A 23,832-nucleotide genomic window follows, 5' to 3' on the forward strand; every position below is an offset into this window, starting at 1 on the left:
ATTCTGCTGTGCTCCCTTTTGTGTTTTATGAGAACAGGCTGATCCGGTATGAAGGAGGCTTGTTTACCCAATAGAGGCCTCATTAGCTCAACAGGGTTTTGAGGCAGGTGAGCTTTGAGGTTGGATGCAGTAGACAGACGACTTGCATGTGGATGCTGGTGGTTGAAGTGTTTCCATTGCTGCACACTTGCTTCTGTCTGCGTTATCCATTCCCCTTTAAGTTATTGGCTAAAGAGCTTTCCCTCTGGTACTAAAGATGGAACCTAGGGCATTGTACATGATAAGAAAGTGCTCTGCCACGGAGCATTATCCTCAGATCCCTCCTTGTATCTTTTCTTTTGAGACAGGGTCCTGCTAAGTTGCCCTGACTGGTTGGCCTTGAATTTACCTTGTAGCTCAGGCAAACCTTGAATTTGTGATCCTTCTACCCTAGTTTCCAGTGTTCCAGGATTTACAGCTCTGTGCCACCATGTCCAGATGTGATACTGTTTTTTAAAATTTGACACTAAAATAAAAGTATTGTTCTTCAATTTCCTATCTGGTAACTTGATTTTATGTCTTAATATTGAACAGTGTATTAATCTCTTTCATATGTGTTACTTAATTTACTCCTTATAACAGCCCTGTAAGGTTGGTAGTCTTACTTCCATTTTACGTGAGGAAACTGGTACTCAGAGAGTTTATTCATTCCCATATTTTTTCAGAAGCTGGTAAATGAAGTCAGGCCTTTTGCTCTAGTGTTATATGTGCATTCCACTGAAGGCACTTTTTTTCAGGAGGAATTGTAGAGAGAGGAAGAGCATGGGCACTCAGTCAGCTTTTCCTTTTGAATAGTTTTTAAAATAATTTTTAAAATAATTTTTAAAATAATTTTTAAAAGTTGGTGTGTGTGTGTGTGTGTTTTGCATGCATGTATATCTGCGTCACATACATGTGGAGGCCAAAAGAGGGCATTGGATTTCTTGGAGTACACATATTGTGAGCTGCCTTGTGGGTGCTGGGAATCAAACCTGGCCTCTGGGAAGAGCTCTTAGTGGATGAGTCATCTCCATGGTCTCTGCATTGGTTCCTGTCTTCAGGTTGAGTCCTTGAGTTCCTGTCCTGACATCTCTGGATGATACACTAGGAGCTGTAACATGATTTAAACCCTCTCCTCCCCAAGTTGCTTTTGGTCATGGTGTTTTACCACAGCAGGAGAGTTCCTCACTAAAACACCCCGAGATTTTGGATCTTGCTATCTTGCTATCCTGGTTTCAAAGTTGGCATTCTACTGCCTCCATCTGCTGAGTACTGGGATTGCAAGTGTCCACTCATGCGCACTGGAGGCCAAGGTTTGAGTCAGGTAGAATATTGCAGATTTGTTCACCATATTAATCCTGCTTATGCTATTTCTTTTCATAACTTTCATTGGGGTTAGAGATGGATATATGAGAATTTTTTCTGCTAGTATAACATTAAAAATATAAAGTTTATAATTTTGGCTTTGAAACACATGGTATTTTTATAGTACAGGTTTACATTATTGTAGCGTGTTTGGTGTCATGCTTGTAATTTCAACCCTTGAAAGCAGAAGCAGGAGAGTTTGCTGTTCCAGGTCAACCTAGACCACATAGCAAGACCCTTAAAAAAAAAAGAAAAAAGATTTTTATTGTTTATCTTAAATTAAAATTAGTTTGAGTTCATTTGGGCAACATAGAGTTCGTACAGCATCATTTTGGCAAAGAGGTAGCAAATTTATATTTTTTATGTTTTAAATAATTATTTTTAATTATGGTATGAGTGATCAGGTGTTTGACAAGGGAATGGGTGTGTACACACGAGTGCAGGTGCCTTAGAGGTCAGAAGTTGGATTCCCTGGAGATGGTGTTATAGGTGGTTATGAGCCATTTGACAAGAGTGCTGGGAGCCAAGTTCAGTACAGTCACCCATCATGAGCTGTAGTCAGAATAAGCAAGCATCTTTTAAGTATAGCATGGCGTATGTAATACACACATGCATGCGTGTGCATACACACACACACACACACACACACACACACACACACACACACACACACACACACACGTTGTCCTAGTTAGAATTTTACTGCTGTGAATAGACACCATGACCATGGCAACTCTTATAAATGACAACATTTAGTTGAAGCTGGCTTACAGGTTCAGAGGTTCAGTCCATCATCATCAGGGTGTAAGCATGGCAGCATCCAGGCAGGCATGGAGAAGGAGGACCTGAGAGTTCTACATCTTTGAAGGCTGCTAATAGAATATTGATTTCCAGGAAGCTTGGATGAGAGTCTTAAAGCCACAGTGACACACCTACTCCTGCTCCAATAAGGCCACACCTACTCTAACAGGGCCACACCTTCTAATAGTGCTACTCCCTGGGCAGAGCATATACAAACCTTCACATTCTACTCTGATCCCATAGGCTTCAACATGAGTATTTGAGGGCCATACCCAAACATAGCATAATAAAAAATACATTTAGTCTAACTTTAAAAGCCCCCATAGTCGGGGCTGGAGAGATGGCTCAGTGGTTAAGAACACTGACTGCTCTCCAGGGGTCCTGAGTTCAAATGGTGGTACCATATAGTGGCTCACAACCATCTGTAATGAGATCTGATGACCTCTTCTGGTGTGTCTGAAGACAGCTACAGTGTACTTATAAAATATTAATAGTAATGATAATAATAATAATAGTAATAAATAAATCTTTAAGAAAGAAAAGGTTTCCATAGTCTATAGCAGTCTCAACAATGTTAAAAGTCCAAATTCAAAGTATCTTCTGAGATTCATCCACTTAACTGTAATCCCCAAAGTAAGACAGGAAACCAGCTGGGCAAACTCCAAACTCTGCATCTCTGTGCCTGATGTCAAAGTGGTCTTCAGATATTCAACTCCTTTTTCATCTTTGTATTTTGATGACTACAACAAACTTCTTTTCCTTGGCTAGCAGCATTCTTCAGGACATACACTATGGCTCTGGCATCTCAAAAATCTTGAAATCTCCAAGACAGCTTCAATGTTACAGCTTGTTTCAATCTGGGCTCCTCTAAAGGTCTGGCTTTACTTCCCTAGCTCTGCCCTCTGTAACACTCTAAGCTCAGGTTGATCCACTCCACTGCCTCTGCTGTTCTTGGTGATCATTCCTTGGTATTGGCATCTTGAATACACTGGCGTCATCCGCTGCAACTAGGCTTCACCAATAGCCTCTCATAGGCTCTTTTCATGGTTCCAAGCCTCAAATCTTTTGAATGACCCCTTCAGTCCTGGGCTGTCAACTACAACAGAGGCTGCACTTTTACCAATGGCCTTCCATGGCCTCTCACAATGCCAAGCTTCAGCTGTTCTTCATGACCCCTTCATGCCCTCAAAACCAATAACATTTGGGTGATTCTTACACATTACCAAGTTCAGCTGAAGCACATGGTACAACCTCGGCTATTTCTGGAACACAGCTTCTCTGTGCTCTCAGAAAACACTTCCCAGAATATCTCACCTCAGTAATGTTGGTCTCTCTTTAATCACCACTAATTTCTTAGCTCCAGCTAACCAGCCTCAATTGTTCCAGTGGTCCCTTCTATTTTTCACTCTAAAGCCAGAGCCACATGGTCAAAGCTGCTGTGTTATGCTATTTCTTGGGCCTGAAACATGGCTCCCCTATTCTCTTACCAGCTTTTTGTTTCTGACTCCCTCTGCCTAAGCTTGGCTTTCCTGGAACTTGCTCTGTAGATAGATCTTGAACTCAGAGATCTGCATGGCTCTGTCTCCTGTAATGCTGAGATTAAAGGTGTGTTTCGCCATGCCCAGATTTAAGCTTTTCTTCACAAAGAACCTGCTTTGTCCCAGGCTGGCCTTGAGCTCAGAGATCTGTTTGGCTTTGTCTCCACGGACTAAGGGTGTGTATCAACATGCTTTGATCTAAATTTAGCTGGGTGGGATCTTGCCACCAAATCCCTTATCTGTTATCTCCAAGAGCATAGGATTCAGTTCTACTTCACTTCCTGATGCCCCTTTAAAATTTGAACTATATATTTTATATTTTTCTTTCTAAGCTTGCTATGCTTGTTCAAAATGCTCTTCATGTGACTTAACCAGAGAACTAAGTCTCTGCTGGGCAATTTTCTTTGTCAGTGCAATTAATATAAATCTCTTTGCCTTAGATTTAGGTAGACTCGTCAGACAAGGGCAAAAAGCAGCCACAGTTTTAACCAAAATACCACAAAAGCAGTCTCTAGACCACATACTGAAATTCTTCTCCATTGGAATCTCTTGGGTCAGCAGTTAAAATTACTCTCAGCAACAAGGTATTCCATATTCCTTCAAGGATAACCCATTAAGCCCCAGTTAAAGCATTCCAATGTTTTCCAAATCTAAAAATCCCTAAATTTGCATTCTTCTAAACAAAAGCATGGTCAAGCCTATCATAGCAGTATCCCACTCCTGGTACCAACTTCTGTCTTAGGGTTTTACTGCTCTGAATAGACACCATGACCAAGGCAATTCTTAAAAAGACAACATTTAATTGGGGCTGGCTTACAGGCTCCAAAGTAAGGTGGTCCCCTTCCTTTTTTTCTATAGTATCTGTAAGCAAATTCATAAATAGACAATAAAGACCCCTTCCCATTTTTTATTTCATTCTGTTTAAAAGCATTTGCTTTATTAGATTTTAATTATATATAACATATAAATATGTATATATAATATTTATATATAACCTTATGTGTATGTGTTTTATACACATTTGTTTTTCTGTTCCATGGTGTGTAGTGCCTGTGATGGCTATTCAATGGCATCAGATCCACTTACACTGGTGTTATAGCTGGTTATTAGCCACCATGTAGGTGCTAGGACTTGAATCTGGGTCCTCTAGTATTTGCTTATTTGTGTGTGTACATATGTATGAATGTATATAGTTGCACTTGTGCCAAAGTGCCTATCAGGAAAAGTAGCAGGAGTCAGTTCTGTCTTTCCTCCCTGTTGGTTCTGGGGATCAAATGCAGGCCATCAGTTTTGGTAGCAAATTCCTTTACCCACTGAACTGTCTTACTGGTCCTAAGGTGTAGCCCAGGCTGCTGTCCAACTTATGATCTCCCTGTCTTTTCAGCGTATCTTGCCAGAGGGTGCCACCAGAACTGGAGGTAGAAGCGGCAGCTGCTGTTGCTGCTTCTTTTCTTCTTCTCCTCTTCTTATTCTTCTTCCTTTTCTTTTTCTCTCCTTCCTTCCTTCTTTCCCTCCTTCCTTCCTTCCTTCATTTCTTTTTAGTTTGATTACATGGTAGTCCAGTCTGTGAGGAGCTCCTAATATGGCCCAGGCTGGCCTGTAACTTAGTCCTTCTCTTCCTCTGTTAGTCAAATGCAGGATTACAGCAGACTTGTGTGTTGCTAATGCTTAGCTTTCTTTTTCATTTCTCCACCCAATAACTCATTTTATTTCACTGTGTTCATTTCTAGTAGAGTTGTGTTATGGGTTCTAATCATTTCCCCCATCATAGTGGGTCTTCTTTGTTTTGTAAATACTTACAGGATCCATGCAGTTTGTGTGTGTGTGTGTGTGTGTGTGTGTATGTGATCTTCTGTATATATCTTAGCACTCAGGAGGTTGAGGCAGGACCTTTGTGAGTTGGAGACTATGGGCTAAATAGTGAGTTTTAGACTAGATTGGATAATACAGTGAGAACTGTTTCAGTACTGGAGACAACAAACAAGTAAAGGTAAAACAGGTTAAATATGGTACTGTGCCTTTCCAGGTAAGATGAAGAACAGCCAAATTATTAGGAGTGATTTCTTTGTTTCTTTTAAGCTGATATTTAAATAACTTTTTAGAATTGATTTTTTTTAATTGTCCATTTAAAGCAAAAGTTGGGGGTGCCAAAGTAGTGATTTCAGGTTTTTTTTTCTTCCAATTTTATTTTTTTGTGATGGCTCTTGCTGTTTCCCAGTCCAGTTCAGTTCATCTTCTTACCTCACTCCCCCCCCCCCCCCATAGCTTTAACAAAGGCCACCAGGCCTGAATTTTAATTGCACTTTTTTATGTGTTTAAAGAGTGATACAGATAAAAAAACAAACAACCCCTGTGCTGGTATCTGTTTAATATCGTGTATATTAGTAAGTTCTGATTGCATTCAAGGTAAGACTACATCTGCTAGCTTAATGGAGCATGAGCTCTTAGAGGAAACAATGATGCATGGGAGTGGCAAGTTGCTTGTCTTTGTTGGAAATTTTTATTAATGTCTTCCTGTTTGCTTTGTTAAGACTTTATAAAGAGCGGTTGAGTCAGGTGGATGCAAAACTCCAAGAAGTCATAGCTGGAAAAGCACCAGAGTATTTGGAACCACTGGCAACTTTACAAGAAAACATGCAGATTCGCACAAAGGTAGCAGGTAGGCATGCATGACACTTTGTGCACTTGTGACACATTGGTTTTGTGGCATTGTATGGGTGAATATGTTGCAGATGCCTTGACATAACAGACTACTGCTTACATCCCTAGGCCATCTGTGGCTTAGCATTGAGTCTACACATCTAGAGTTAACTGCTTGCCAAGTCTGCAGGGCACATGAGCATGACACGCTCCCTTTTTATGTCACCTTCTTCCCTGTAAGGATAGCACTTGGGCATCTGCCTGTTGGGAGCACTCTCAATGTGATCTACCCTGTTCTGTGAGTTTACACAGTTAGGCTTCCTTGAAAAGTTTGGACTTTGAAGACTGAAGAGAATAGTTTGGATACAGTGGTTTTGACTGAGTAAAGTATCAGTTTCTTGCTTTGATTATATGTGAATGATAAAACCAAGAGTTTATTGTCTGTCTCCCTTTCTGATAGGAGAAATCTGAGAAGAGGAATGTGCTTCTTATTTTAATCATTCTCTAGTGAACATTTAGGAGTATTCTTGGGAGTATGAGGTAGAACAAAAAGTAGCCATGTGTTTCTTTCTTATTAGTTTATGAACTCTTAATTTTTCTTCTTCTTTGATATGTGTTTTTATTCTTTTTTTTTTTTTTTAGTATAAAGTTAGAATCATTTGTGACTTTTTTATTAAGCCATCTTACAAACTTGGTGGAGGTAGACTGCAGGGAAGTTGTGGTGACTGACTTGTTATTGCCAACATAACAGCAGAATCATTGTGCTTGGTTTCAGGAATCTATAGAGAACTCTGCTTAGAGTCCGTGAAGAATAAGTACGAATGCGAAATCCAGGCTTCTCGCCAGCATTGTGAGGTATCGTCATTCTGTTTAACGTTTAAGCTAATTGCATCTCTTCAAGTATTTTCTGAATGTAGTAGCTTAAAAAGTAAATAAAATAAGCGGAACAAAATCCAGTAGTGCTATAGCTTGTCATGTGGATGAACTAAAAAGAGCAGTTCCACTGGAAATAGAGGAGCACAAGAAAGTGTGATCATTTCAGAAGATTTGCAACTGTTACTTTCTAAAAATCTTTACATTTATGGTGCTAGGAACTAATCCTAGAGTCCTGTGTATAGTTGGCAACTGGCAAGTGCTGTACCGCTGAGTGCAGCCAAGTCTGTGACTGTTCCCTTAGAGCTTAACAGTGATCATGCCATCAGACGGCTGAGGTTATAACCACACAATGTAGAGATTTAGGCTAAAAATATACTTCATGGTTCAGCAAGAACATTGGGCTACAGTGGTAAGTTCTGACATGTGGATGGTGGGGATCTAACCTGGGTCTTTTGCAACACTGGCATGTGCTTTTAACCACTGAACCAGCCTCAAACCCTCTTTATTTTAAAATTCCATATCTGAATAAGTAAAAAAGCAATGGATTCTATTGCTATTTTTCCTTTCCTTTCTTTCTTTCTTCTTCTTCTTTTTTTTTTAGACAAGATCTCAATATATAGCCATGTCTAGTCTGAAACTTGATATGTAGACTGGCTACAAACTCTCAGAGATGCCTGCTTCTGTCTCTGCAGTGCTGGAGTTAAAGGTGCATGCCACCACACCAAACTTCTCTTGCTTTCCCCACAACTTCTTCTTGAGGCAGGGCTTACTGTGTAGTCCAGACTGGTCTTGAACTCTCCATCTTCCTGCCTCTGCTGTCCAAAGATAGTGAAAACAGGTGTGTCACCATGCTGAGCACATTTCGAATATTATGTTTATTTCATTTAGATGTTTCATTCCTGTTTTATCAGTGAAATTTGTTTTTACATTTTAGGACTGTCTTGATTTGATTTCAAGATATTTTTAGTGCTATAGAAATATGTATTTAAGACTTGAGCTGTCAGTTTTACTAGTGTCAGTTATGTTTGTGTTTATGATTTTAAAATGATTATTGATTTTTATTTTATTTGTGTGGGTGTTTGCTTGCTGTGCACCAAGTTTGTTCAGTGCCTGAGGAGACCAGAAGAGGGCACTGGATTCTCTTGAACTGGAGTTTCAGATGGTGGTTAGTGTTCTCTACCTGTTGGTGCTGGGTGCCCTGTGTTAGTTTTCTTCAGTGGAGTACTTCCGTAGGCTTTCCTTGACTTCATGATCTATCTTTACTTTCTGTGATGCTGCAGACTGAATCAAGGGCCTTGCTTGCCAATATTTAAGAGCAAGGTTTTGTAAATTTGGAAGAAATATTATTGCTGCTGTATTTTTATTAAACTCTGCTGGGAAGTTTACAATTTTGATAAGTCCCATTATTGGTGATGTTACTTGAATCACTTGATTGGAATTGTAGCTTTTGCTAAGCAAACTTAATTTTTTCTGTCCTGATAGATTTATAGTTTGAGGAGAATTACTTTGAAACTGCAAGAATCTTGTTTCTCATAACAACTTTCCATTTATTTATTTGTATTAATATGAAATCATTGTCTCAAAGTCATAGAGATCTTTCTGTCTCTGCCTACCAAATGTTACCATGCCTGGCTAGTTTTTATTTTATTCTTATTTTTTGGTCTACTACTTCCTGAGGGAAATATGTTAAGAATTTTTATACAGGTTAATGGATTAGTTAAACTGTGTCTTTATATTCTTTATACTAGTCTCTTTAAGATAGCAGTTCATGGCTCAATCTTGCCTTAGCCTCCCAGCTATCTGGGGTTACAAGCGTGAGCCCCTGAGCGGAACTGGGCACTGCCTTCTCAACCAAATTTGTGAATGGTGTGCACCATGTTTACTGACAGATCTGTAGCACCCGCGACCCTCTTGTGTGACTGTGACTGTGTGCCGGTTGTAGCCTTACACTGTGCTGTTCCCCAGCTTCTGGCAACCCCTATTCTATTCTCTACTTCAGTGAGTTAGATTGATTTACATAGGCCTCATGGAAGTGCTTTGTAGTATCTTTCCACTGTGTCTGTCTTATTTGCATGTCCCCTAGGCCATACGTGGTACTGCAGAAGACAGGATTTCCTTTTTTAAGGTTGAAAGTATTTCATTGTGTGTATACATCATATTTAATTACCCTTGTAGCTGTTTAGGAATATTCAGATTGTACAATCACAACGATATTGATTATCTGTTGTGAATAGTGCTACACACCATAAGGGAATACAAATATCCCTTTCACATAATGATTTTATTTTCTTTTTAAATGAATAACCTAAAATTGGAATTACCATGGTCTATAATATTTCTATTTTCTGTTTTGCTTTGGTAAGTATTTTACCACAGAGTTATATTTGTAGCCCATGGGGGTTTTGATAGTTTGTTTGTTTTTTTTTTTTTTTTTTTTTTTTTTTTTTTTTTTTGTCTTACTGTGTATTGTAAGATGATTTTGAACTTGTGATTTCCTACCTCTGCTTTCTGAGTACTGGACTGCTATGCTTTCTCTCTTAAAAATAAAATGATTTTTAATTTTTAATTGAAAAAGTCTATAAATTCATATTATATATCATGATTTCCGATAATGTGCATTGTGGGTAATTAAAAAACCAAGTTAATTTTTGTGTCTTAGTTACTTTTCTGTTGTAGTGAGAAATCAGATGACCAAGGCAACTTATAGAAGAAAGCATTCAATTGGGCTTATGTTTTCAGTGGGTTAAGGGTCCATGATAGTGACAGTAACAGTTGAGACCTCACTTGGATCCATAAGAAGGCAGAAAGAAGACACATGGGGAATGGTGTCAGTGACATACTTCCTTCAATGAGGCCACACCTCCCAATCCTTTCCGAGCCGTTCTATCAACTGGATGCAAAGTATTCAAACCTACAAGTCTTTGGGGGCCATTCTCACTAACCACTGCAGTAAGAAAAAGCTGTTATAACTACTTCCAAGTGTACACTGTGTTACTAGGAGCAGTAGCCACTACTGCTGTGCTGTAGATGCAGAACCTGTTTCTTTTGTCTAAGCTTTGTGCCTTTTGGTCAACAAGTCCCATTCCCTTTTTATCCCAGGTGCCTAGTGACTCCCAGTCTACCCTCTGTTGCTCTGAGTTTCAGTTATTACTACTGATTTTTCTTTTGGGTCCATATATAAGGAAGATCCTATAGCGTTTGTTTTTTTCTACCCGGTTTGTTCATGTCACAAATAACAGGATTTTGTTCTGTATAGAAGCTAAATTATATCCCACTGTTTTTATATGTATATTTTGTATGCATCACATTTTCTTTATTCATTTATCAGTGGGTGGTCCTTTAGGTGGATTATGCCGTAGCTTGGGCACTGTGAATAATGCTGCAGTGAATGTGGGTGTGCATTCACTTCTGACACAATTCATTATTTTCTGTTTTGGCTTTTGAAGCCATTCTCACTGTGTAGCCAAAGATGCCCTTGAACTCCTGTTGTCCCATCTGTACCTTTCAATTGTCCTTGTATATTCACCACCACACCTTGCTACTGTTGTCATCCTTGGCTGTTGTTAGTGGATTCTATCTTCCTTCCCCTCTCCTTTCTTCTCTTCCCTTTCTCTTCTCCCTGTCATTTTCTTCCTTCTTCTCACTCTCCTCAAAACAGTCTCACTGTGCAGCCTTGGCTAGTCTGGAACTTATGTGACTTCCAACTCACGGAGATCTTCCTGCCTTCACCTCCCAAGTGCTGAGTGGCAGGAACGTGCTGCCACACACAGCTAATAATGAGATTGAAAAAGGTTTCCAGTATCTCCTTGTATTTCTGTAAGTTTCTACTTAGTTATACTCATCTACGGTATTTTTATGTTTAATGTATAATCAGTTACTGTAAAAATTGTAAAAATCTAAAAATGACAGTTCTAGGACATTTTAGAAGAAGAAATAAAAATGAAAATGAACTTAGTTTTTTTTTAAGCGTCATTTATTTTCGTGTGTATGTATGGGGGCTTTTGCCTGTGTGTGTGTTTATGTCCCATATGTGTGCAGTGGAGACCAGAAGAAGGCATCAGAGTACTTGGAGTTAAGAGATGACTGGGAGCTGCTGTGGGTGCTGGAACCAAACCCATGTCCCCTCTAAGAGCTGTAGTGCTCTTAGCTTGTAAGGCACCTCTCGCATAGTAACTTCCACTTTCAGTGCTGTGTGTTTAATGTTTCCAATTGTCATTTTAATCCTTACTTTAATTATTTTAAGCGTGTGAAAGCAAAAGGCCAATTGGCTTGCTTGAAGTCACACATTGATGATAGCAGGTCAAGAATTGGAATTTTTTGCTCTTTTTCCTTCATGCACCTTGTCACTAATTCTGAATTTTATTTGCCAGGGTTCTTTGTCTGCTTATTTTGTAGTTCTTTTATTTGAGTTACATAGAAGTGACTGAGTCAGGAGGCGAAAGGCAGAAGACATTGTGCCGTTTGTCTCTGCTTAAGTAACTGCAGATAGAGATTTCAGGCTAGACATGTGCATATGGGTACACACGGAGAAACCACGCTGCCTTACTGAGGGATAGAGGCTGCAGATAGGCTAGATCAAATAAAGAAAGTAATTGCATGTGGAGAGTTCCAACGTCACACTTGAGAAAGGCCGGGAATGCTTCTCAGGCTAGCTCTTTGAATTTCACTACAGGGCCTGCAGTGACTATTAAAATGTGACAGCAGGGATATGGCTCAGTAAGTAGAGCACTGCATAGTATGCTTAAAGCCCTGTGCTGTGCACCCCTAAAACTGGGTATGGTGGTAGCATATGCCTGTAATCCAGCACTTAATATTTTGAAGACACATGCACACACACAGATACACACACACACACACACAAGTGGGAAGGAGGAATAGGGAGAGACAGAGATAGATAAACATTGATTTAGTAGCAGATGGGGACCAGGAATCATAGGTCTTTGGAGTCAGTCTGGCTTCTGGTTTTTGAGATCTGTGAGAGATCTTCAGGACTCTGATCTTCTTGGTCAACAAGAACCTGGGTGTGGATCCCCAGAACCCACGTAGAAGCCACATATAGCTGACAGTGGCTAGCTGAGACCTCAGTACTGGGCAAAGGTGATAAGGATCCTTGGAGCTTGCTGACCAGGCAGTGCAGCCTAGTTGGTGAACTCCAGGTTCAGTGAGCGCCCAGGTCTCAAACACTAAGGTGGAAAAACACTGACTTTGGCGTCTCGCATCCATATGTATACTCTCATGTGCACATGCACTTCTCTGTGTGCTCATGCACACACAAGAACACATATAAATGTACACAAGCTAAGTGAATGTCTACTTTTGATTCATATGCATGGTAAATGTCCACTGATAACATTTGAAAAAGAAGTCTAAAGAAGGAACTGAAATCATAATTTACCATGCAGAGATAATCACCATTAATAAGTGAACATATTTGTATGTATTTTACAACATAGCAGGTATGCTTCTGAACAAGTCTTCAGTATCCTAATATATTTTCAAGCTGAGTTTCCTCCTGTGCATGCTGTAGTTCTAAATCCTCTTAGACTGTTTGTTTCTGGCAGGTTCCATGTACACATCCCTCTGAAGGCATAGGCTTATAGTGAAAAGGAGCAGCGTGTTATCCTGCCTCTAAACTCTGCATCTCTGACTGCTTCCTCTGACGTTCAGATGTCACCTCCGGAATTACCCCCGCATCTCTATCAGTTTTAGACAGTTAGCTTGTTCACAGAAGCCAAGAATCCCATGAGCTTCTTCATTCCATTCTTTCTATATCCTTGCTTCATAGTTTTTGTTTTTGCCCTAATTATAAATATTGTTCCTGAGCCAGAGTTATGGTGCTCTATTGATTCTTTCTGTGGTACAAAGAAAATCTGTCTCTACTGTGTCTATATGTGCAGAGGCTGATAATAACTATATTTAAAAAAAGTTTTTGCATTTAAAATTTACATTTAACCATCTAGGTGGTGATGATGACTGTGGCGCATGACTTTAATCCCAGCACTTGGGAGGCAGAGGCAGGTGGATCTTTCTGAGTTCAAAGCCAGCCTAGTCTACAGATCGAGTTCCAGGACAGTAGAGCTACACAGAGAGACCCTGTCTCAAAAAAACCCAAAATGGAAGACCCAACTATTTTTATATTTAACATAAAGAGTTATAGTCTACTTAAACTTTTCTTGTCCATTTTGTTGCCTTCACTTACTGTGCGCTGGCTTTGCTTCTTCAGGCCTGAGACTGAGCACAGGGCTCTCTGTACAGGTTGGTCAGGCATTCCGTCCTGAGCTGTGTCCCTGGTCTGTTTTTAGGACACTTATTTGGTCAGAATGGCCTTGAACTCACCTGGTGGCCTTGGATTTGTGTAAGTTATATTATCAGGCCTAACTTACCTGCTTTCTTTTCTATTCTCAGAGCTTCCCACAGATTTGTGAGTCTCTGAAGTTGTTGCTTTTAAAACAAAACCAAATATTACAGTTTGATTGACACCCCACACCCCAAGACAAATTAAAGTGCATGTTACTGTAATGGGGTGCTGAGAGTTGTCTAGGGAGCTTGTTGAGCTTATTCCGTTTGGCAAAGAATCAAACATCTGGGAAGGACCAAGCCACAAGGAGCATAAGAAAGTGTCTGCCTTTTTTTTTTGGATGGGAGGGGTCCTAAGGCTGGGAGTCTGCTGAATGGAGCTGGCTTAGGTATCTTATAGGGCCCCTAGGACCTCCTCTTCCTTTTGGTCTTGTTTTACCTGGCTCATGCCTCCCTATTGTTTCTTCTCACTGTTTCCTGGTACAGGAAGCCAACATCTCAGGGAGCTTACCTTGGCTTTCCCTGCCAGTATTCTCCTAATCCCCCTTCAGTTACCTAATAAACTCAAGGGAAGTCTAAAGAAACACAAGGCCTGTGATCCATTTTCAGTTATATTCGATTTAAAGTCATGTCCTAAAAAGGTCAAGCCAGCTTCTTACTTTAAGGGAAACGGTAAAAGATAGCCTTGCCATGGTTTGTGCTTGTCTTTTAATGAAACCCCAATGCTGTCCTAGCTTTGCATCAACCCGTAAGGTGCTGCCTCCAGAGAGCAATCCCCCAGCTCCCTACCCCTCCTCTTCTGTTCTCCTTATCCTGCTCCATCCTTCTCTATGCTTTCTAGGACAAACTGCACTTCTGCCCTTCGGAAGGTTCTTTACCACTGACTTGGAAATCCCTTCACCTCCCTTCAACTGTTTCTTTTTTGCAAGATCTCATTTTCTTCTTCAGTTTGGTGGAAGATAGTTTTCAGTGGCATTTTGAGAAAGGGTACATAGCGTTGGCTATGTATTGCTTTAGTGTGATGGTGAGGGCTTTGTGTGGCTTGGCTGAGGGTACAGGGTATGTTTCAGGGTTGGTGGGTTGTTGCTGGCCATGGCTTGCTACCTTTGTTCTCCACTTAGGACCTGGTACCTGGGTTTTCCTAGACTGAGTGAACCAAGAGAGTAAGATAGAAATAACTTTTATTTGACCTAGATTTCTGACTTACTTTGCTTGTTGAAAGTGTTCATAACTGCTGCCCACATTTAACTGTCTTAACCTACTACATCTTTTTCTTTTTTAAAGATGTATTTATTGACAGTGTTTTGCCCACATGTACTCATTATGGATGATTCAAACTCAGGACCTCTGGAAGAGCAGTCAGTGCTCTTAACCGCTGAGCCATCTCTCCAGCACACCTTTTTTAAAAAAAATATATTATTCTTTAGTCATTTTTTTCAGTCCAGTCTTCATCCCCCTCCCAGTCTGCCCCCCCCCCACAACTGACTGCTCCTCATCCCGTACCTCCTCTCCTGTCCCATCTCTAGGAGGATACCTCACCCCAAACCCCACCAGACCCCTCCACTTCCTGGGGCCTCAAGTCTCTTGAGGGTTAGGTGCATCTTCTCTCACTGAGTCTAGACCTGTCAGTCCTCTGCTGTATATGTGTTGGAAGACTCATATCAGCTGGTGTATGCTGCCTGGTTGGTGGCCCAGCGTCTGAGGCAGGTTAGTTGAGACTGTTGATCTTCTATGGGGCCACCCTCCTGTCTACATCTTTGCCTTCTGAATATACCATGCCTTGCACTTGAGAACATAAGTTAGCAGATGGTGTCATATATCCTCAGGACAGTTTATTTTTTGAGATGGGATGCTGCTGTGGATTCAGGACTGGCCTGGCACTTTTGGTCATTCATCTTCAGCATCTCTATCTTCTGAATGTGTATTACTTAGTGCCTTTGAGAAGTCATTTTGATTATTGCTCCTGATCTGTTTTCTTCCTGAATACTTACAGAAGTTTCTTCCTCATCCTTGGTGTTGGGAAGGTGAGGCATGGATTGCTCTTTTTTAGTGTGCTGGAGACTCTGGGAAACTTTTACGTTTTTGAGATAGGATCTTCCTGTGTAGCCCAGGCTGGCTTTGAACTTGTAGCAGTATTTCTGACAGACTTCTAAGTACCAAGATTAGAGGGGTCCATTGCTGTACCCAGTTTCAGGGGAGCCTTTTAATCAAGAAACATATATTCCATTCTGAGAAAAATTTTGTATCTTTAATTTCTTTTAGATTTAATTTTATAAACTGAACTGATTTAAATCTTTTAGATTTAATTTTATAAACTGAACTGATTTAAATCTTTTAGATTTAATTTTATGAACTGGACTCTTTAGCTTTTTGAGAGGTTCTAGAGGTGACACCAGGAACTTACCCATACCAAGTAACACTGAGCTAGCTATACCTCTAGCCCTGTAGATACAATTAAACTAGTTTTTCTATTATCAGCCTTGTATTTACAGTTGCTTTGAAAGTTTACTGTTATGATTTTCTCACAGGCTGGCCTAGGTTTTAAAGGCCTGTTCTAAGTTTTTTGTTTTTTTTTTTAAATTATAGTGAAACTGGTCTTTTTTTTTTTTTTTTTTTTTTTTTTTTTTTTTACAGATTAGCTTGTGTGTGTGCATTGTGTGTTTCGGGTGAATGTGCCACAGTAGGCATGTGGAGATCAGAGAACAACTTTGTAGAGTCAGGTCTTTCCTTCTACGTTGACATAGGTTCTGGGGATCAAATTAAGTCGCCAGGCTTGCACCATAAGTGCCTCTGACTGCTGAGCCATCTCCCTAGCCTAAGATATTAATACCAAGACAAGGTCTCATGTAGCCTAAGCTAGCCTCGAAGTCACTTATCCACCAGGCTAGCCTTGAACTAGGTCCTCCTGCCTTCCCCTTCTGAGTCCTAGAATTGCAGATACACACCATCGATTCTGGCTACTGTGCTGTGTCATTCTCTGATCCTTCAAAATCTCCCAGGGCTCCAGTCCTGAGGGAAATTGAGAACCGTGAGACACTTAAGGCAAGAAACTACTAAAGGGGAGTTCATTCTGAACACAGAATCACTGTGAAGTTAGTACAAAAATGGAACCTTGAGGTCATTACCCTAGGATTCCTGAGAACTGCCCAGTGAGGCTGGCAGAGGCCTGGGAAAGAACTAATGAATAGGCTGTTAGTCTAAGTGTCAGGATAGAGAGCTGGATCCCTTTTAAGTAATCGTTCATTGAATGGAAAAACCACTGCAGGCAACCAGAGTTTTGTGTTCGTCTTCCCCAAGCCTGCAGTGTCCTCCTGCTGCTCAAGTATGATTCTCCCCTCCCCCCAGGCTTCTGAGGGTCTGCAAGGGTTGGAGAAAGGAGACAGTCTCTTTAAAAGGACAGTGTGAACTTGCCTGGATCTAGAAACATAACTTTGGTCATGATTGTAAGGCTGTTTAAATGAGGGGAAGACCCACCCTGAATGTGGCCGACAACATTCTATGGCCTGGGGTCCTGTTGACTAAAGAGGAAGTGAATTGGCACTAGCATTATTTTTCTACTTCCTGACTGGATGTAATGCGCCCAGCAGCCTCAGGCTGTAAGACAGAATAAACTGTTCTCTCCTAAACTGCTTTTGCCAAACACATATTTTACCACAGTATTGACAAAAGTGTCTAATTTGGGGAGGGGCTGAAATGGGACTAGATTGAAGGAATTTCATTCTGTAGTTTTTATTTTCTGAAACAGGATAGTTTCATGTATTAATGACATACTTTTGTTTTGTTTATTTAAAGACTGGGCCCTACTATGTAGCCTTGGCTGGCCTGAAACTCACCATGTAGACCAGGTTGGCCTTGAACTCCCTAGGGCAGGGACTCAAAGGGTGTCCCACTAACCCTGGCTTATGAGGTGCTAAGATTATAACCCAGGGTCTTGTGCATGCTGACTAGCACATTTGCCAGTTGAGCTACATCCCAGCCCTTCACTCCCTGTGGGAAACCTGCTACTTAAGGTCAAAACCTACCCTGTCTGGATAGCTCTGTAGAGTAGATAGCTAATATTTTAGAAGCCTTGACAGCTTCAAACATTTCAGTTTCGTCTTGAGGACTTTTAAAACAAATCATAAAGAACGATTAGTGGAGGGGCTGGAAAGATGGCTCAGTGGTTAAGGTCACTGGCTGATCTCTCAGAGGACCAAGTTCAGTCCCCAGTACCCACAGGGTAGCTCACACATGTCTGTAACTCTAGTTCTAGGGGATCTGATTCTTTCACACAGAGAGACATTCCGGCAAGACACCAGTGCACAAAATATATAAATAAATCTTTAAAAATGGATTAATGGACTTAGAGAATTTCTGCATAGCCTAGAGCAAATTTGCCAGTATAAAGCAAAGAGACTACACCAGTTTAGCTTCATTCATGAAAGCAAAAGCCTTATTATCACTTCCGTTCTTTATGTAAGTCATCTTTGCTTGAGGAAGTAGATCTGCTTGTAGCTGCCATGGGTCTCTTTAAGGAAACCTATTTCCCTTTTTTTTTCTGTAACTTCTTAATTTCAGTGGCACAATACAGGTATAGTTGGGATATTTCAGAAGACATTTCATAAGTCAGAGGAACAAGCAAGATGAAGTATTGAGAGCAGCATGTAATGAGATAATTACGTTCCCCTTATCCATGTTTATTTTGTGTACATATGTGTGTACATGTTCATGTGTATCATGTGTCTGTGTGTTCATGCAGACGTGTGGGCAGAGGTTGACATCTGATGTCTTCCTCAGTCACTCTCTACCCTAGTTTGGAGATAGGCTCTCTTACTGAGCCTGAGTTTGCTGAGCTGGCTAGACTGCCTGGCTGGGATTACAGGGCTGTGCTGCTAAACTTGCCCTTTTAGTGACTACTGGGAATTCTATTGGGGTCCTTGTGTTTACATGACAAACACTTTACTGACCATGCCATATCCCAGTCCTTATATTTAGTGTTTTATTACACTTTAGTGTACACAGAAGTCGGGTTCATTAGGACATTTCCACATATTTGTACTGTGTACTTTTCCTTCATCCATCCCGCTGCCCTCTGTTGCCGTTGCTGCATCTGCTGGCACAGGTTTTCACATGACGCTTGTTCCACTGTAGCTTTCACCACAGCTGAGCCTCTGAGTTCACATTAGATCAAACAAGTTCAGCATAGTTTGCTGTAGACACACTGTGCTGTCTCTTTAACTCCTGTCTTTTCTCTACCATACAGACAAGATGGGGTGAGGATGAAGCCTAATGGGAGAGTACTGAACTAGCATGTTAAAGGCTCTTGTTCAACCATTTTAGCATCCCCAAAATAAAAAATCATGAATAAAATAGACAGTAGTAAGTAGGTAGATAGGTAGGTGGATAAAACCAATGTGGGCTAGAGAGGTGGCTCAGAAATTAAGAGAATTGACTATTCTTTCAGAGGACCCAGGTTCGACTCCTAGTGTCCATATTGTAGCTCACAACCATTTGTTTGTAACTCCCCTTCCAAGGAATCCACCACTCTCTTCTTGTCTCCTCAGGCACCAGACATGCAGAAAGTGCATATGCAGGCAAGACACTCATACATAAAAATAAATATGTAATTTTAAATAATAATAGTAAAATAAATAAAACAACATCACTATTTTACCAGATCAGATTAAAACTCAGGACTACAAGGTCGAGTTCATTGTTTTTGATTATATACCACTGTAGCTCTTTTTATAAAAATGATATATACATATAACACAGAGGGCCTTTCATAAAAGCCTATAAGGCTAGGCATGGTAGAGAAGGTATGTAATTCCAGTTTCACGGGTGATTGAGGCAGTACAACCCCAAGTTAATGGGCTACCTAGAGTACAGACAGAACTCAGGGTCAGCATGAACCATTAGTAAGATCTGTTACAAACTCAAAGTAAAAGATGGCTGCTATAAGTCAGTGCCACGGTAGGCACAGTATGTACATGGCCCTAGGTCACCCACAAGATTACTTCAAGTCAGTACTGGGATATAGTAGATCTGAGTGTCTTATGAAATCTACCAAAACAGACAGGGCTTCTTGTGGGGAAGATGGGGAGGCCACACTCTTGTAGGTAGTAGGTCCATGTGTTGATCTTGAATTCTTCTGATACAGATTTCAAACTTAAGCTGAGCATACCTGAAGGCTATCCTGTATGTATCCTTCATTGGTTTGTTTATCTGTCTACCTGCCTATTTATATACTATTTTATTCCTGGCTTTATATTTTTGTGGTGCTAAGGATTGAACAAGAGCCTTTAACATGCTAGGCAAGTGCTCGCTCTCCCATTAGACTTTATCCTCACCCTGTCTTGTCTCTTTTAGCAAGTGAGTCTGATGTAGTTAATCTACAATTTTATAATTGAGTTAATATGCCACTTTTTTCTAAGTCAATCTATTGCTTTAGTATATTCTAGTTGAAATATATTTATTGAGTTACTTTAAATGGCTTTAAAATTTGTACCTAAATATTTTTGTGATATTTTGCTGTATTTAATATGATTGAGAGACAGTAAAACCCAACATGACCTACTTTACTTAGTTAAAAAAGTTTTAGTGTGTGTGTGTGTGTGTGTGTGTGTGTGTGTGTGTGTGTTTGTGGTGCTGGACACTGAACCTGTGTCCTCTGCAAGAGCAACAAGTGCCCTGAGCCGTCTGTCCGGTTTCAATTAGATATTCTTAAACAGGATGTTATTTTACTTAGCTAAATCTGTTTTTATAACTGACTTTTATATACTGAACATTTCTTCTTCCAAATTTTAAATTTGGGGCTAAGCTGTAGCTCAGAGGCAAACACTTACCTAGCATGCACACACCCTTGCTACAATCCTCAGAACAGGGGTGTGGGGCGGGGGGGGGGGGAGGGAGTGTGGTGGCAAAAATAATTTAGATAAATGAAAAAAGCAAATGCAACAACCACTTATTAAACCAAACCAAACAAAAACAAACCAAAGCCACCATATGTTCAAGTACTCTAAGTCATTTGGTATTGCTAGTTAAGATAAACTGACTGGTATTCTTTTCACTAAGTACCATGTTTCTTTCCAGAGCGAAAAGCTTCTGTTATATGATACAGTCCAGAGTGAGCTTGAGGAGAAGATAAGAAGGCTTGAGGAGGACAGGCACAGCATCGACATTACCTCAGGTCAGAGCTGCCAGTGGTGTGGTGTCCCACAAAGCCTCAGTCTTCTTCAGTGGCTGCTATCTATACAAATGCAGTGTCCTAGCTAGAGGGAACGGGGGAGGGGGCTTCTGAAGAATGAGATTAAGTTGAGGTTGCTCCTTGGATTTAGAGTCACAATCTAAAAAGATATAAGAGGAACAGCATAGAAAAGAGACAGACCAGCAGTGTGACAGGAGCTACTCATGAGGCTGTACTGGAAGACAGCCTGTGCTCCTCCAGGTGAGTGGGTAACTGTTACAGGGTTTTTGCCTTGGGGAAAGGTCAGTGTGAAGTATGGTTAGATCAGGTCATTGTGAAATGTGAGAAGTTTTCTGCTGTGCACTGAAAGAAGTTTTACTAGATTGGCCCACAGTTCTCGAGTATGTATAATTGTTTTTGTGTTTTGTATTTTGTTTCTCTGCCACACTTGGGGCAGATATGATGAGATCAGTGTGGGTGCCTTGCTTGTGAGTTAGGTGTCTGTGGACAGGTGCTGCTTAGTTTTTCTAAATCAATGTCCTTGCCTGGAAAACTGAAGTCAAAAGCATAGCTGCCTCATGATTACCACTAGTGAGATAGTTCAGCAGTAAAGGTGCTGCTGGCCCCAAGACCAGCATCCATGTGGTGAAAGGAGAGAACCACTCTCATAAGGTGCCCTCTGACCTCCACATGTATGTTATAGTGTGCAAATGTACACACAACACATACTATGTATAAACAAATAAGTGTTAAAAAAAGAAAATAAAAACTAAATGAAAAAAACACAAAAAGAAAACAAACTACCGCTGTGTGTGGTTTCCCTGGAGATTTGTATATAAATAAGCAGTAACCATGAAATTCTGTGCTGCCCTTTCTTCCTGTGGCCACTGGAAGCCAGTTCATACTTTGATTCCTTTGCAGAACTGTGGAATGATGAGCTTCAGTCGAGGAAAAAGAGGAAGGATCCGTTCAGCCCCGACAAAAAGAAGCCAGTCGTTGTCTCAGATATCCTTTCCCATACTCTGGGTTTTCTCACTGCTCAGCTTTGAAGCCTGCTGTGTCCAGTGCACAGGTGGAGGGCACACAGCTGCTCATGGTGGGCTTTTGAGACAAGGTCTTGTATGGAGCCCAGGCTGGCCTTGAGCCAGTAGTCCTCCTGCATCAGTTCACCGGGTGTGTGGTGTTCTTACTGCCGGTTGACCTTGACGCCCCAACGTCCATATATAGTTTATATGCTGCAAGATCTCGATATTCTTGAGGACTGGACAACAATTAGGAAGGTATGATTAATGAATGGTTTAACAGAAGTACGTTTTCATACTCTGCCTTTTAAGAGTTTGTTCATCAATATATGAAAATATAAGTGTTGTAAATATGCTTTGCTTAACATGGGCTGTAGAATATTGTAAGAATTAGAGACATGTCAGTAATTTGTATTTTTACCTGTAATAATGAAATAATTTATACAAGAGTATAAAATAGCATATGTTTAGTTTGCCCAGAGTGTTAGGTTTCAGAGCTTTGTTTCTGGTGTATAGAAGGCACCCAGTAAATATTTTTTGAATAAATACATTTAACCTATGTGTTTTATATTCTATCAATAATAATGGTGGTATGACTCTTTGATGCCTGTTTAAGAATGGAGCTGTGTATTGTCATCTTTTTACTTTTTATTTCTTTCTATTACCATTTTTATTTATTATTTTGCTCAGATTGCCCTAGAAGTTGCTTTGTAGCCCCCATAGTCTTTGAACTTGTAAGCCTCCTTTCTTGGGAGCTGGGTTACAAGGTTTGAGGCTTGCTTTCCTCATTAAAATTCCCATTTTGGGGCTGAAGAGATGGCTCAGTGGTTAAGAGCACTGACTGCTCTTCCAGAAGTTCTGAGCTTCCAGCAACCACATGGTGGCTCACAACCATCCGTAATGGGATCCAATGCCCTCTTCTGGTGTGTCTGAAGAGCGTGACAGTGTATTCACATACATAAGTATCATTTAAATATAAAAATAAATTCTCATTTTTATAAATTGCCCAGAGAACTTATTTCAGCTAATAATGGCCATAGAAGAAGGTGTCCTCTGTGACTTTAGATGTCATTAGCCTGGAGGCTGGGGATACCTCTCAGTTCTGGCATGCATGCCTAACTTGCTTACCTAGCATGTGTGATGCCTTGGGTTCTTTCCCCAGCAGCAGAAGAAAATGAGAACAGCTAATGTTTATATTTTTTTATTCTGCTATTGAATAAATCGAGAACACTTTATGTATGTATTATAGATAGCAAAATTTATTTTCAGTTTGATTTCAGATTCCACTCTTTTCCCTGTCTTTTTTCTAAGGCAATGGCTACGTTGGGTCCACACCGAGTTAAAACAGAACGTAAGTTATGTGCTGTGACATATTCTGGGGAGAACTGTTTAGCCAGGGTGCTTAAATCACCTGCATCTCGAGGAGGAACACAGTAGTGGTTCCATTAGCATTAGCCAGTGAACCCTGTAACTCACAGGAAAACATCAGGAGTCTCCTGCTTCCTGTAAAAGTCTAAAAGTTTCCAGTGCTGTGCATTCTTCCTGCTTTCATTGTTAAGCCTTGCAGTTCTTTTTCTGTAATGCAAGCTGCATTTCTTAGGAATATTTATTTTATATTTGTTCTTTTTTTTTTCTGAACAGAGATTAGAATTCTCTTGGTTGAATACTGTGAGATTTATCTACCGCATGTTTTGAAATAGGTCTTTTCTAAAATAATGACCTGTTTGCCTTTGACTCCTGAGTGCTGAGATTATATATGTTTTTTTTAAACCTTTTTTTTTTCTACAACTATAGTAAGACAACTGCCCAAGTAGTGATAAACATTGGTCTCTGAGGGTTTTTTGTTGTTGTTTGTAAATTTTTTTTTGTAATTCTTTAGTGGATTATAATGGGTTAGATGAAAAATTTTTTTTAAAATATTAAGGAAAAAATTCCTTGTTCCATTTCAAAAGTATATTTAAGAGATAATTATTTTTAAGAGTGTTCCAATTTTTTTCTTTCAGTGCTTCCTTTAAACTATTTCATATCAGGAACTGCCCTTGACTGGAGGGTCAGATGCCTAAGTCTATAGAATGCTTTTGAGTCATTAATTTGGGGGGAGGTGTGTGTG

General features: G+C 40.3%; 1 protein-coding gene across 3 annotated transcripts in view; it reads left to right on the forward strand.

The window, feature by feature from the left end:
* The window catches only part of BRMS1L (BRMS1 like transcriptional repressor), a 33,295-nt gene that overhangs the window by 5,119 nt on the left and 4,344 nt on the right, over positions 1–23,832 (forward strand). For all 3 annotated transcript variants that reach the window (XR_013975586.1, XM_080939551.1, XM_080939552.1), the window contains 6 exons: positions 6,254–6,381; positions 7,138–7,217; positions 20,607–20,703; positions 21,622–21,705; positions 21,916–21,980; positions 23,034–23,073. Coding sequence is in view for 2 of the 3 variants with exons in the window: in XM_080939551.1 (XP_080795677.1) it covers positions 6,254–6,381; positions 7,138–7,217; positions 20,607–20,703; positions 21,622–21,705; positions 21,916–21,980; positions 23,034–23,073 (494 nt within the window). In the remaining variant the exon portion in view is untranslated. The remainder of the gene's footprint in view (positions 1–6,253; positions 6,382–7,137; positions 7,218–20,606; positions 20,704–21,621; positions 21,706–21,915; positions 21,981–23,033; positions 23,074–23,832) is intronic.

The sequence above is a fragment of the Micromys minutus genome (genome assembly GCF_963924665.1).
Source record: "Micromys minutus genome assembly, chromosome: 1".
Lineage (NCBI taxonomy): Eukaryota > Metazoa > Chordata > Mammalia > Rodentia > Muridae > Micromys > Micromys minutus.